Genomic DNA, 16,423 nt, shown 5'->3' with positions numbered 1-16,423 from the left:
TGCAGAGGTTTAGCAGTTATCAAGGTGCAGTAATGGAAAACCTTACCACAGTTTACTAAATAGGCCACTTTGGACTCAATTCTATAAAAGGCACCAAAAAAAGAGCGCCTAGTGCTTTTCTATAAATGACGCTTAAAGTTAAGTGATGTTCACAGAATAGCACTTAGCGCCGGGAACCACGCCTATATTTAGGAGTGACCATTTACATCAACAAAACTTTGGTGTAAATCCCCATGGATTTCTGTTATTCTATAACAATGCGCATAAATTGTGCGAATGCCCCCGCTCTGTCCATGACCCTCCAATGGCCACGCCCCCATTTTGGACCGACACGCATAATTTGCATGTGAAAATTTTAATTAAATCCAATTAGCACCATTACTTGTTAAGAAGCCAATTGTCACTAATTGGCTCATTATTCAATTAAATTAGGCACAACTCCCAAATTTGCACACACAATTTTAGCAACTTTTATAGAATTTCAGGGTTTGTATCTACACCAAAGTCTGTTTAAATAAACAGCTTACTATCCATTTGGAAACTACATATATACCATTTCAGCAGAAGTGCTTTATAAGTATCTATTTGCTGCATAAATAATTGCTTCTCTATGGAATATTAAGAGCAATCAACAATAGATATTAAGTAAGTTATGGCTGTGTAATTCACATTCAGTTTCAGAAGTGCTGTCAGTTGACCAGCCAATGTAACTTTATTAACATAGCAAACATTAAGAATCGCCACTGAAAGGACGAGAAATGCAAGGATTCACTTACCAGTAGAATAACCTGTATTTTTGTGTCCATATTTCTAATTTGGCTACAGTTAGTTATAAGAAAATAATCAATAAATAAATACCTTCTACACAGTAAAGGGGCTCATTTTTGAAACTGAAAAACGTACAAAAAGTGACACAAAGTGGCAGATGGATAATTCTTTTGTCCAAAACTTCCAAATTGCTGTTTTTGTAACACATTTTAAAGACATTTTTCTATGCAATTTATCTGCAAAGCATCCAAATCACAAGGGGTTATGTTCGGGAGTGGGATTTGTGTGGTCTTTTTTTGCCATAATGTTTATTCTTGGTTATTTTACTATTGTTATGCTGATAACAAAATTGTAAGTTTTATGTTAAACTGTATCTGCTGTACACCGCCTAGGGTGAATCTCTTCATAAAGGTGGTTAATAAATCCCAATAAATAAATAAATAAATAAATAAAATATAGATGACACCTGCAGCCATAAGGGCTATTATAGTGGTGTATAGTTGGGTAGAATAGGTTTTTGGTGGGTTTTAGAGGGCTCCTCATACAATATGAGGGGGAAACAGCGAGATGTGTACCTGGGAGCTTTTAGGTGAAGTCTACTGCAGCAACCCCTAGGGTGCACCACTACTCTGCTGGGATGTATATGTGGCCAGTCTACTAAGAATGCTACCCCCCCCCAAATATGTCCCATTTCCCCACCCATAACCATGCCCCTTTTTGCCTGCGTGCATTAAAATTTATACACTATGCATTACAGAATACACTTAACGATTTGCATGCATAAATTATAATTATTATCATTTAGTGCTCATTATTGCTCAAGTGCTGTTAACCATGCTGATTGGCTTGTTAAACCAATTAAGTTATGTATGTTGTTATACGCTTGGATTTTGGAACAGAATGCTATGCACGCTATACAGAATCTGGGGGAGAATCTACTATAATAAAACTCACCCTCAACGTTCTGAAGACAACGTTCTGAAGTCACTCACTGAAGGGTTCATGGATTCATGGTGGTGAAGCCACAACACTGACCATGTCTCTCTGCCCCGCCCACGCATGACGGACCAATCTGAAAATACACCCTCAACATTCTGAAACACAAAGGACCATCACAACACTGTTCCCAGGCAACACTAGGCAACGTAAGACAAACCAATCAGAGGAAACTACGTGACAATAAGGGAGGAGCATTCCCCAGCAGAATGGCTCATTATCTGTGCAGCACGGAGCACACAGAACCACCGCTGGAACGAGAGAAGAATATTCCTGCTGTGGGTATGTGCAAAAATAGACCGGGGGAGGGGGGGGAGAAATTTTTAAATGCCTAATGCCAGTACCGAAGAGTGCCAGAGGGCCTATAGCACAGACTATATTTGGGATCGCTTGACATGGAGTCAGAGGAGCCGGAAAACAACGTGCCCGTCACCATCTGGGACGTGGGCAAACAGGACAAGCTGTGGCCCAGCTGGAAGGATTACCTGCAACCCAGCCAGCAGCAAACAGTGACCAAGGAAGGGGGAGGAGTACTCCTTCCCTGCCTAGGAATCGCTGGAGACTGGCTGCCAAACTAACGAAACAACCGCACACCGACGCACCACCTCCATCATTCGAAAGGCATCCACTCTTTCTTCAACAGAAATGCAAACTAATAATACAAAACAAACAAAGAATACATGGTTTCTCAGGCGGCTGCAGGTAACTACCCACCCCTTTCCTCTTCCCCTTTTGCCGAAGCGGCCAAGGACGTGCCCAACCATCCCCAGCCTCAGGCAAGCTGTCTCCCAACTCGGGGATTCCCCGAGCACTTGGAAAAAGATGGCGCTGATTCCTGCAGCGCATAAATGTTCCAGCATTCCCCTGCAGCCGGCCTGAAATGGACCAACATACCGGATCACCCCTCGACGGCCCGAGACCGTGCTCTTCTCCCTTCTGCAAACTTAAAACAACCATCCCCGACCTCAGGCAAGCCGTCACCCAGCTCCAGGATGCCCAGAACCCCAGCCCAATGGAAAAAGATGGCGCTGCTTCCAACAGCACATTTCTCTTCCAGCATTCCCCTACAGCAGCCCTGAAACGGCCAAAAAATACCGACAAAGAACGTGCTCCTCTACCTTCCGCCCATCTAAAACAACACTGCTGCCTCAGCACAACACAAAAAAAAAACATGGAAAAAAAAACACTCAACAAAGGCTGACCCCCCCCTACAACCACATTTACATTTCACCAACAGAAAGACCCCCCTCCACAAACCTTCTTGACAGACAAAACCACACACACACAATACAACAGAAACACACCCTCAAAGCCACACACCAATCCAACCCACTTTGCCAGCACAGCACAACACATCCCCCAACCCCCAAGCAAAAAACAAAACAAAAAAAGACACACATCAACAACCTGCACACACACCGCACCCTCACACACACACACACACACACACACACACACACACACACACACAAAATAACTCTGTGACACATACACACACAAAAAAAAAACCACATGCTAGCGCCCGTTTCATTGGTTTCGGAAACGGGCCTTTTTTACTAGTGTCTACATAACATCTAGGAACTGGCCATTTTCAAAACATAAATAGACATTTTCTGGTTCAAAAATCACTATGTTCACTACTTGATTTTTTTAAACATTTTCAGCAAAAAGTCTAAAATCAGATTTAGCTATCACATCAAAAATACCCCTTTTAATATGTCAAAATCTGGGTTAAGTATAACTTATATATAAATTGGGTCTGATAGAGGGTAGTTTGTGTGTTAATGAAGCTATGATGATCTTCCCGCCAGTACTTGATGATGTCATGCTTGTGAGACAGAGCAGGCTGTCAGTAAATGTATCAATTTGTCTTCCTGTGGCAACTGGGGTTCTGAAGAAGGGGGAGGAGTTTTCTGAGGAGGGAAATATCAGTAGCTGTTTCCTTGGCTCAGGGAGGGACTTGTGTGATGTCTGTCAGATTGAACAGATGACAGAGGGGTGAAGGATTTGGAGAGTTCCTTCTGTGATTTCTGTCAAAGCGAATAGAAAACAGATGAAAGAGGTGTGAGAGGTGTTGAGGTAGTTATGGGAGGTTGTCAAAAAGGACAGAGCTTAGTGATGAGGGAAAGAAGTGAGATATTTGACAGAGTTGAATTCTACTTTTATTTTGTAGTAGTTCCTGAGGACAAGGAATCTACTCTTTAATACTCTTTCTCCTTGCGTGGAGGCACTGGAGCACCAGAGATATATAAAAGGGGGGGGGGGGGGGCAACAAAGCTGGCCACAGTGGGGAATCTATCAGACAACCCTCCCCCCATCCACATAAAATTCCACTGCAAACAAACTATTCCACTTGTGAATGTACTTCTGAGTTTTTTATGCCATTAATAATCTTATGATGGTCTTCAAATGTGAATTACCAACCTTTGCATGCATCTGGATTTATAAAAAGACAACCATGTGTGGGCAGAAGACAGCCTAAATCTAATAAAGGAGACACTAAGTACATCAGCAGTACATTAGTACATCTGCAGAGAAGTCAAACTAACTGAGTGAACTCTATATACTCTGAATTATTGCTATGAAGGAGATAAAATGCATATCCACAGAAACATACACACGGAAATAATTGTTTGTTAAATGTTATTTAATAATGGAATATCATATTTAACATTTGATGTTTTTGAAATTACATTGTTTTTGTTACATTTGTACCCCATGCTTTCCCACTCATGGCAGGCTCAATGCATCAGGCAATGGAGGGTTAAGTGACTTGCCCAGAGTCACAAGGAGCTGCCTGTGCCGGGAATTGAACTCAGTTCCTCAGGACCAAAGTCCACCACCCTAACCACTAGGACACTCCTCCATTTCAAGAACAGCCTTCAGAAGTAGATGATACATTAACAATAAGCTCCAGAAAGGTAAGCAAAAGAGAAACATAATCAAAAATGTCCATTAGAAGCCTACAATATACCTACAATAACAACACTAGAATAACTAAAAGTCCCAAACTATCAGATGGATCATGCTCAAATCTAAAAAGATGGAACCTTCATCATCCCCTGCTGAAAAAATCCTACGCAGACTTTGTTTTCGAAACAGAAAGTTTTCGTCAGCATTTCTATTTTTGTTCACCCAATTGTCTCAGTTGAAATTTTGAAAACCTGAAATTCATCACAGTGACTCTGGTCATCCACAAAGCTTTCTTACTACCAGGCACTCTATAATGGAACTGGCCTCTGATAAAGCTGCCCTGCATTTGGTGGGACCAGTTGAATATATTCATGTAACATCCAAAGATACCGCTATTTCAAATAGGTATCCCGTATACAAAATATAATTAATTTTATTCTATCTAATTTAGAGACAACAATTCAAAATGAGACCAAATGTTAATTCATTAATAAATGTGTATGTAAGAGGCTCATGTGTCTTCTATGACAAGACACATGAGAAATCGGGCAGGTCCTTTTGTTTGGATTTCTAAACCTCAGCATGCCAGTGTTGCATTAAAACTGTAAACCTTTTAATCTTCACTTTTATCCCTATTGATTTGCTCTGTCTATCCAAGACCTCTTCCCTAGTGTCTATAACAATGCAGCTAATGATACAATGGAAGTGACACAACTGCAGTCTCACAGTAGGATTTTGTCACATTTTCTATAATCTGGATACTTAGAGGACAGCAGCTTCAAAGAGAAGTTCACTTAAATATCCTCCCTCCTTATTTATTATCCTCTTGGGACAGATGATGCAGGTGACTCTCTTCCTTATACATCAAAGTTTGGAGACTTGAAAGTGCTACTCATATGATCAATTTGTGGCTCAGCAGTATCAAGTGTCAAAATCAGATTCCTTAGTAGAGCAACTTCTGCTTTGCCTCCTCTTAATAAGATTAAAGTTGGAAATCATATATTTTTTTCAGCAAAAAAAATAATACAAATAAATCTAAGCTCATGATGAAGTGTTATTGCATGAAAGGGGTCTGATAATACTGGCAGCTTATAGTCTGTAAGTCAAATGTCACAAGAAGGATATTGAATGAAGTTTAAAAAGGGGGCTATAAACAGCACAGTTATCTCCATACTCTGGAGTGTTATTACAGGGCCTACCATGAAGTGTGGGGGAACTACTGAAAGGTTGGCAGCAAGGAACGACAGGAGACATAGAGTAGGCAGCTGTGAAAGCTGAAGAAGTGTGCAGCAGTGAGGTCCTACACCAGAATCCCTGAGCATGATGATGATATCAGAGTGCACACATTAATCATGCATGAATGTATATGGATATGAAAGGTATCCACATATGCACTCCTGGATCCAACTTCTACGTATTACTGTGGCATTCTTATGGATGTAAGACTGAAAGATTATACTGCAATTAAAAAAAATGAATGCAGTAAACAAAAATCTGAATAAACTGTCCCTGGAGTTTTTGAGATGTGAAATGTCGTAGCTTTATACAGCAGACTAATGTTGACATTTGTTTAACTAGAGATGGATTTATTCTGTGAAATTTAATTACATTATCTGTAGAAACAGTGGTAGGTCTGTTTACGGTATGTCTAGCCGGTCAGTTCCTTATTCATAAATCTAGAAAATGGTATTGAAAACATTTTTAAAGGAAGCTGTGAAATAAAATTTCTGACGTATGTAGGCAACTGCATGAAAACAGAAACCTTTAAGTTCAGACAGGTTTCTCTCATTCTGTGTCTATATTAAAAGTCTCACAAATCTGGCCTTCTCTGTTTTCAGATTGGGTTCGCATAACCTCAAACATTCAGTTTGATTTAATTTTATTTCTAGTCCATCCTTTCACTCAATAAGTTATGCAGAAAGGATTACAAATTACATAAAGATCCATAAAAACTTAATGAACATGGAAAGAGGTAAAACAAGACCTCCTTAATGGCCCCTTTTACGAAGCTACGGCAAAAGGGGGCCTGCGCTGGCCTCGGCACGTGTTGTTGATGCGTATTGAGTCCCCATTTTTACTGCAGCGAGTAAAAAGGCAGGTCTTTGTTTTTTTCTGGAAATGGCCATGTGGCAAGTGAAGTACTTGCCACGCGGCGTTTTCGGAAGATCACTTACCGCCACGCATTGAGGTGCTGGTAAGGGCTCCCATGCTAATCCAGTGGTAACCGGGAAGTGCATGGCACTGCCCGATTACCATCAGGTACACACCGGCGTTACAAAAATAAAAATATTTTTGTAGCACTGGAATTGTCACATGCTTGGGGTGGGAACTACTGCTGGGCTGCTGCGGTAACCCGGCAGTACTTCCTTTTTAGCATGCGGTAAGCCCGCGTTGGGCTTACTGCCGCTTTGTAAAAGGACCCCTAAATGATATCTTACTTCCATAACATCAACTAACTGGGAAACTGGCCAAAAATCCTGGTTGTCAAGTATTGCTGAAATTGTTAGACACTGCTCTGTGATTTTAACTCTGGCTCAATTCCACCTGAAACTCCATTGACTTGAAATGGCCAAATTTAAAGCATGATCCAATCACAATAGACAAGTATGTATATAAGTAACTTCCCCTCTTAAATACACTTGGCCCACTCCCTGAAGTATACAAAAAAAATCAAGTACAGCAAATATATAATGGTATTTGCTAAAGTACAGAGTATAACTCCATTGTAAAAATCAGACTGGACATAGATGACAACTTACCAAAGACAGTCAGTTCAGCTGGATCACTGTCTCTTTCCCCCACCATGTTGGTACCAACACAAATATACATTCCTGCATCACTTTTCCTAGTGTTTGAGATCATCAGTTTTCCATTTCGAATCTGTGTTAAAAGAAGTGCATCTCATGATATACTATTAACTATGTACAGTATTTTGATACTTGTAAGTTGTATTGTTCTACTCAGAATGCTGTTATCAACAATGTTGTATAAATACCATATGTTCTGATTTGTATATGTAAGAACAGTTCCAAAATTCATTCTCAAAGACCTTCTATCAGGTTTGGCTTTCAGGATAAACATAATGGACTGGATTTAGGATATGACACTCAAAATTCATGCAGAAAAGGGCGCAAGCCCTTTACAGAACCATGCTTAGTGCCTAAATTTAGGTGCCACAGTTACACCTGCTGAAACCTGATGTAAATGTTGATGTCCAAATTAGATGCGCTGAAGCTGTATTCTATAATTCCATGCCCAACTTTTTGGAACATCCCTGACGCACCTATGGCAACGCTCCCTTTTGAATTACATGCCGAGCTTACCGTGGAACTCCTCTGCGCATGCGAAAAGCACAATCCTCCCGCTGAACTTCCTAATGCTCAACGCTATGAGTGCGCCTATATTTGCATTTCATTAACATTGAGCATTAGGGAGTTGCACATATTTGTTTCTCATGACCTGCGCTTAAGGGCCTGCACAGGCTTCCTTCTGCTTTGAAAAGAAATCCAAACCAGCAGATTTTGAAGTAAGAATCATGAGAAATTCTCTCTTCCAACATTCTAACGCTTGCTCCGAGCTGGCGTCATTTTTTGCAGCGGTAAGGCAGTTTTGTTTTGGATGCTCTTTTATCAGAATTGGGGAGGAATACAAAATGACCCCATTTTCATGAGCTTGACTACATTAGCATGCTACTTGAGCCACTCGTCTGCACGCTCATTTGTGCCCGTGCTCCGGGCCTCTGAACATTCTGCGCAGGTTAATATGGGAACTAGTCCAGCGCTAATGACTTCCAGTGCCCACATTTACTTTTGAGCATCGGGGACAGAATGCAGTCAGATGCGAGCACAAATGTTAATGAATGCTAATTAACATCAATAATTGTAAGCACCCAATTGTTTATGTTAATTGGCTTATTACTCAATTTTTTTGCATGCACATCTTGGGTACATGTGCAAGTTTGGGTACACAATTCTGGGTGCCATATAAGAACTGAGGGGAATATGTACATTAACCTGGTTTTTAGACCATAATGCAAGCAAATACATCTCATGAATATTTAACTGCTGTCTTCACAGTCAGATCTAGTTAAGGACAGATGCTAAGAACTATTTGTTTATGATTAGATGGGATCAATGTTGGTGTTATGAATTCTACTTAAAAGAACATCATTAGCATTTTTAAGACTGGAATTAAACAAAATCACTGCAAAAATAAATGAATTCAAACAGGATTGTACCATTTTGTGAAGCTAGGTCTTGCTGAAACTCTGTTGCCCAAGTCTACATCTCTGTACTTTTAGACCACAGTTGCAGACAGATAAATATCAGCTTAAACGGCGTGGCATCCTAGGACCCTAATACACTTTCATTATCCCTCACGTAGTGTTTTAGTAGATGTATTAGTGCTGGAGACTGCTGGACTCCTCACAACTTGTGATACCTTCTAGTGGACCAACATGAAAGTGGCTATACCTTGACTTCTGAGAATGGCCACATCTCTTCCAACATGTTCATCACAGAGGTGGAAAAATCTCTCTCTCTCTCTCTCTCTCTCTCTCACCGACAGCATTTCTTTAGAGTATCACATTAACATGTACGTTGTGTGTGTGTGTGTGCTGGGGGGAGGCAGCTTGTTAATATCATCCACATACAAGATTGGAGATAACTCAAGAAGAATCTTTGGAAAAATGAAAGGTTTAAACGTAAAATACTTCCCCCCTTCCTAAGGTTTTATTCAACTTGCTTAAAATCTGCTTGAGGAAATGGGATTTCCCCCACTTCTTTAATTTTTCCAAAGCTGCTAGAACTGTACCCATTCTCTGATGTTACACTAACTTTCAATGTTAGCCAACAGGTTTTGATCAATGTACCACAATGTTCACCAAGAGGAGGCCAAAAGGAATGACAAAATTGTGGCTATCCCCCTGCGTTTTTAATTTTTCCTGCTTCTACCAGTGTCCTTCCATCCACACGACAATGATCTTGCACACAAAGGAGAGCTTGTCAAAAATGCTCTAGCTGAGGAAAATAGTCAGCCACTCTGGAGTATTGATATTTACAATTATTTCACTTCTTTCCAACAGACCCAATGTGCTTTTTTATGTCTTTCATAACCAGCAATACTACCTTCCAACTAATTTAACACTTATTCAATACAATGATAAAATACAACCTGTTATTAGTAGAAGGAACACCTGTGTTTTTGTAGCAAGCAAACAATCCATAGTTCAATAAGCACCATAAAGAATCCCCTAATTTAATATACTCCATTAAAATGCAAGGCAGATGAAATGTCAAGGTTTTCATTTGATTATCTTTCCAGGATATAGGAATATGGCAAAGCGACAAACCATCTTTATGTTCCAAAGATGACAGCTAGTTCCTAAATCTTATAATCCCAATTTTTTCCATATAAAATACGTGCCCTTTTGCAGGCTTTTCTGAAGCATATTTGATGTTATTAGTAGATTTTAAAACCCTCCTTTGCTGCTTTGTAAAAGCTCTGTATACGGCACTCAACAGTAATTCCTCTCTAATGTTTGAAGGTCAGTACAGAGAGATTTCTATGCCAGTAACTCACACCCATAATCAACTGTTTAAAAAACAACTGTTGGAAAAGAAGAATACAACAGCATGAGCATACTGGATGAAAATTCAAAAAGGACCACTATTAACAGCTCATACATTACTTACGCTTATTCTTTCCTCTCTGTCATCTATGCGAATCTTGTCCTTTTTCCAGTAGATCGTGGGTTCAGGGTGCCCTCGGGGAGGCTGGCACTCCAGAATTGCAGGTTCTCCAGCTGCCACAACAACATCTGTGGGGTTTTGCCGGAAGTCATCTCGTAGCACTGTTGGGATAGAATTAAAGGGGAAAACTCATTAGTATCAGAAACTGTAGCATAGAATAGTGCACTGGACTATATAACAATTGTCTGAAAGATTACATGCATATTTTTCCTACACTTATACCAACATTTCATTAATCACAAAGGTCTCTGAAACCTCATAAAATGCTAAGCATGGATTAACAAGTCATGATAAATGATTAAGATACACAAGCTTGGCTTATCAAGCTCAGTTTTTTTTTAAACTTATTTTTATTAAAGTACGTTAAAAACAACACATCTGGTAGCATGTTTGTTCTTCATGCACCCACCTTTGTACCAACAATGTCATATAATTGCAAAATCCCTCCCTCCCTTCCCCATCTTCCCTTCCCACCCCCCCCCTAAAAAAATAAAAACACCGTATAGAGCACAATCATACTATTATATAATTTCTCCAACCAAGGAACCCAATGCATGGTCACAGAGAGGCAGCAGTGTTCCTACACATTGATAAGGAGCTTCTAACCTTATGGGGAATTGAATTCCAAAATGGATACCATAATTTAAGACCAAGCAACATTCTTCTCATCCACAAAGCCAGTTTTAACTTTGAGGTTCTAATATTTTGAAGGGGATAGATTGGTTTACGGGTGAGCATGCCATGTTCATGTTTACTCCACCTTGGAGGTGGGGCAACAGAAATATTTCCAATAACTTAAGCAACATTGTGAAACAAGACTAGTGCCAGCATCATAATACATTTAGCTATCAGATGAACCTCCAAATGAGACTGACCCTAATATGTAAGTCAGATTAAATGCTAAACTCACAACAGTGTGGCTCTTAGCTGATATTTTGTTGGGTTGAATTTGATGTGAGTCACAATGAGGCCCTAAGGCATGGGAGGGTTAATATGCGGGTAAGTGTGCGCCAAATTGGTACTACCGCTGGGGTAGTGCATGCGCTCAGCGGTAATTCTGAGTTTTGTGTGCGCTGAATCCCACAATAGAAAATAAATATTTTTCTATTTTCTACTGTGAAGGCGTTCCCAGAAGTAATTGGCAGCACAATCATGTTGGTGCACACTGCATAGTTACTGCACGGGTAGTATGTGAGCTCTTACCACTAAGTCAATGGTTGGCGGTAAGGGCTCAGGTGGTAAATAGGCATGCGCTAGTTTTAATTTTTGTGTACGCCCATTTCTTGGTCCATTAAAAAATGGCCTTTTCCCCAGCTGCGTTAAAAAGTGGCCCAGCACGCACCCAAAAGATGAGCCCACACTACGACAGGCCACTTCTTATTGTGGCTTTGTAAAAGGATCCCAGTGACAATAAAAGAAGCTGATGCTGAGTAAACCAGAATTTATCACACCAAGGCCAGGTTCCTCTGAAATTTCAACTCAGCTGGATAGATTTGGTTTTTCACCTTTCTGAATCTCAGCTCAAGGTGAGTTGCATACAAGTAAAGCAGGTACTTCCTTGCCCAAAAGAGCCTACAGTCTAAGGGCCCTGTGTACTAAGCCACACTATAGGCATGTTAATGTTTTTAGCGTGCGCTAACATGAGAGACACCCATAGGAATATATGGGTGTCTTTCGCGTTAGTGTGTGCTCATTTTTAGCACACGCTAAAAACGCTAGCACACCTTAGTAAACAGGGCCCCAAGTTACCTATCTGAGGCAATGAAGGGCCTCTGTATTAAAATGCAAAGTGACTTTATATAAATGCTTGTTGGGTGAAAATAGTGCAAAAAGCCATGAGACCGGAGTTTTTTTGCACTACTTTTCAAGTGTTTATTTTTGTAAATTTACTTCAACCAGAGTACATAAAAGTCTACTTCATGCAAACATTTATTTGCATTTGCCATTAATGAGCTCACAACATTTTGCTGAATTTTTAAGGTGAACGTATAAGTATATTTCTGCGTTGAAAGGTTTCCTAAGAAACATTTGTGCTTATATTTGCAACTTATCTTTGGGGCACACACAATTTCTAGGTTAATTTACATGCATACCTTTGAATTTTCAAAAGCATGTATGTAAATGAAAACTCTGTCCCTAGTCTTACCTCTTGAAATGTTACAGCGCTTTCTGTAGCGAAAACCATACACAAAATTACCGTCCTTCTTATGATGCATTCAATGGTTTTTTTCTTCTGGGCTCTCAAAATTCAACTGACAGTCTAATATCACCACACACCTGCTGTTCCAGTCTCCTTGGTATTTTTACAGCTTCTAAATTAGCCAAAATACATTTAGGAGTGGAGGAGTAGCCTACTACTACTACTTATCATTTCTATAGTGCTACTAGATGTACCCAGCACTATACACTGGACAGACAGTGCTTACAATCTAATTAGGACAAACATACAGGACAAATAAGGGGTAATGGAATTACTATGGTTGGAATGATAAAACACAAGTACTGAACATGTGAGTAAGGGTTAAGAGTTAAAAGCAGCATCAAAAAGGTGGACTTTTAGCCTAGAATTGAAGACGGCCAGAGATGGAGCTTGACGTACCAGCTCAGGAAGTCTATTCCAGGCATATGGTGCAGCAAGATAAAAGGAACAGAGTCTGGAATTAGCGGTGGAGGAGAAGAGTGCCGATGAGAGAGAGAGAGAGAGAGAGAGATCTACCCAGTGCACAGAGTTCCCCGGGAGGAGTGTAGGGAGAGATAAGAGTGGAGAGGTACTGAGGAGCTGCAGAGTGAATGCACTTGTAAGTCAATAAGAGGAGTTTGAACTGTATGCGGAAATGGATAGGGTGCCAATGAAGTGATTTGAGGAGAGGACAAATATATTCATAGCAACACTGACTGAATATAAGTTGTGCAGCAGAAGTTTGGACAGATTGAAGGGGAGAGAGATGGCTTAGTGGGAGACCTGTGAGAAGCAAGTTACAATAGTCTGAGCGAGAGGTGATAAGAGTGTGGATGAGGGTTCTGGTAGTGTGCTCAGAAAGGAAAGGATGAATGTGGGTGATATTATAGAGAAAGAAACAACAGGTTTTAACAGTTTGTTGAATATGTGCAGAGAAGGAAAGAAAGGAGTCAAAGATTACCTTAGCCTAGTGGTTAGGGTTGTGGGCTTTGAACGTGGTGAAATGGGTTTGATTCCCACTGCAGCTCCTTGTGAGACTCTGGACAAGTCACTTAACTCTCCATTGCCCCAGGTACAAAAATATGTACTTGCATATAATATATAGGCTGCTTTGATTGTAACCACAGAAAGACAGTATATCAAGTCTCATTCTCTATCCCTATCTCCTAAAGGAAGCAATACTGAAATGACCAAGCCATCAGAAAAACAAAGGGACCCTTTTACTAAGCTGCATTAGCTGCTAATGCACACTTATCCCAGTTTAAAATGATGTACCGTAGAACACGCTCACGTGTCCTGTGTTAAGTGACATTTTAGCATGTACTAAAATGTTATATTTTGAGGGGATGGGGTGTGTCAGGAGGGCAAAGAGTAGAAGTTCCTGGGCTAATCAGAGCAGCTATATTACTGTGCACTAACTGGGTAGTGCAGGATTACCATATGTGCCCTTAATGCCTACAAAATGAATGGCGGTAAGTGCTCATGCAACAATTTGTTTTGTTAATAACCATGTGCACACTAAGGCCACTTTTTTGCCAAAGGGGCCTCTAAACTAGGCAGAATAGACTACTTCAAGTAAATCATACTGGCGTAAGGGATTACGTTTAACTTCAGTGTGCTGAACTTACAAGCTCTCTACTTCAGTCTCGTAAAAGTGGTAGCTGTAAATAAGTCTGGATAGAGATAATGAAAATATAATTTAGGGCATTTTATCTTTCTTGCATCCCAGCCACATATGGATTTCATTACTGATTTAACACAGTCCTCAAACTTAATGGAACCATGGCCCTCTGAGAAATTAGAAATCACTGCTTCCAAGTGAAATAGTAGTCAGGGATGCATGGGCAGAAATTGTTCCTTCTCAGCCTATAGTTGAAGAGTTAATTTACTGTTCCTCCTTCTAATCATAGGTAACACCACAGGGGGTGAAAAGAAAATGTTCTCTCATTTTGTATACAAGAGGTCTGTCTCTTACTGAAAAGGAATTGCAACAAAATACCTCCTTACATCTACCATGTAGACCACACTGTTCAAATTCGAAGTTCAGAAAAGATCCTCAACATCTTTGTTGTAATCATGCTGTATAATATACAGGTTTGCTTGGTATTATATTTATTACAATATCATGATTTATGTTAGTGCAATGACTAGGAACTTAGAAAGTGACAACAAGAGATCCATAGGACCGTTGCAACATTGACTGGCAACATGTGGATGGCAACTCTACAAAGGGGCACCTATACTTAGTCAAGAAGACACCTATGTGTAGCCTATTGTAAAATGGAAAGCAAACACCACCATTCCTTTATAGTATATTAGCATACCATTACAAGTACTTGCACATAATTTGGGCATGACCATTTATACCAGCCACAGAGCTGGTACAAATGCTAATGCCTAGACTGCTAAAACAATATGCATAAATTATAGTATTCTATAGTTTACCCATGTAATTGTATGCCCCACCCACTACATTTAGTATTCCTGGGGGAATTCTGTGCACAGTACTTAAAAATTCTGCATTGTTTATTTGTAGTGTTTCTGTACAGAGTTTCCTCATCATAGGACCTGAAATTCTCTTCTGCCTTTTTCCTCCTCAGGCTCCAGCCTTCCCAGTTCCATCTCTCACTCTAACTACAGTTCTCTCTTCCTCTAACTCCCAGAAAGACCCTTAATTCTTTTTGTTATGCCCCACCCAGACCCCCATAGCACAATCTCAGCTTTCTCTGCGGCTTCTCCTATCCTCATGGTGCACTCTGATTTCTCTGCTCCTCCCCCCCCCCCAATTCCCATGGTGCATTCTCAGCTTTCACTGCCTATCCTCCCCCCCAAAAAAAATCTCCAGGGCACACACTTACCTTATTGTACTGCTCTGCTCCCCACCCTCCTATGGCATACTCAGCTTGCTCTCCTTGCTCTGCTTCCCTCCCAATGGTAACGATAGCACATTCACCTTGCTTGCTCCCCTCTCACCCACCCCATGACAATATTGGCACATTTGCCTTGCTCTGCTCCCTTCCACCCTCCCACCGGCACATTCACCTTTCTGTGCCCCCCTCAATCTGCCCCTCCGACCATCTCTCATGGCATATTCCACAGACATCAGCTGATTTCTTCCCTTCCATTGCAGGGATCAATTAATAATCAAAGCCCCACATCTGATTCCAGAGCCCCCCCCCCTTCCCCCTCCCTTTAGGAGATCAGCACTGTCTCTGCCTTTTCTGACCCCTCCCTGCCACAATTCCACTGTGCAGATTTTTGCTGCTCTTAATGATTTGTTCTCACCCCCGCCTCAGTTCCATAGGTCGTGGGGGGGGGGGGGGGAGCAATTAGTACACCTAGAAAACTGCAACCCACAACACAGAAGAAACGATGAAACATGTACACTGCCATCCATCTACAAATCATTACTTAACAAAGGACAGTGCAGGTGACCCCCAAGCCATAAGAAGAAGGAGAAGCCATGTCTGCTCTTACTATCCGGAGGCCTGGTCTGCCGACACCAGAACTTCTCTCTGCCATGGCATGCCCTTGAGGAAGAAGGAAGTTATGTCAGAAGGGCGCAGGTCACAGCACAAATAAGTTCTGGCATCAGCGGACTAGGCTTCAGGATAGTAAGTGCGGACTTGGCTCTTCTTTCCCGCTTGGATTGGATGCTTTTTTCTTGCTCTAGGTGGAGGTCGGGGTGGGGGAGGGGTTCAGAGATGAGAGCATGGGAGAGGGAGAGAGAGGGGGTGTCCCGGTCCTGGGGATGGAGGTGAGAGAGGGATGTTGGGCACATGGGAGGGAAGTACTGGGTCCCCCACTGCCCTGGTCC

General features: G+C 41.1%; 1 protein-coding gene across 9 annotated transcripts in view; it reads right to left on the bottom strand.

The window, feature by feature from the left end:
• Positions 1–16,423, bottom strand: part of ROBO2 (roundabout guidance receptor 2) — an 888,662-nt gene that overhangs the window by 317,534 nt on the left and 554,705 nt on the right. For all 9 annotated transcript variants that reach the window (XM_030204228.1, XM_030204231.1, XM_030204229.1 and 6 more), the window contains exons 3-4: positions 10,371–10,528; positions 7,437–7,557 (exon numbers count right to left, since the gene is read on the bottom strand). In XM_030204228.1, the coding sequence (XP_030060088.1) occupies positions 7,437–7,557; positions 10,371–10,528 (279 nt within the window). The remainder of the gene's footprint in view (positions 1–7,436; positions 7,558–10,370; positions 10,529–16,423) is intronic.

The sequence above is a fragment of the Microcaecilia unicolor genome, chromosome 5 (genome assembly GCF_901765095.1).
Source record: "Microcaecilia unicolor chromosome 5, aMicUni1.1, whole genome shotgun sequence".
In the NCBI taxonomy this organism is placed as follows: Eukaryota; Metazoa; Chordata; class Amphibia; order Gymnophiona; family Siphonopidae; genus Microcaecilia; species Microcaecilia unicolor.
Note: the sequence above shows the minus strand (reverse complement) of the source record. Positions and strands in the feature narration are given on the sequence as shown.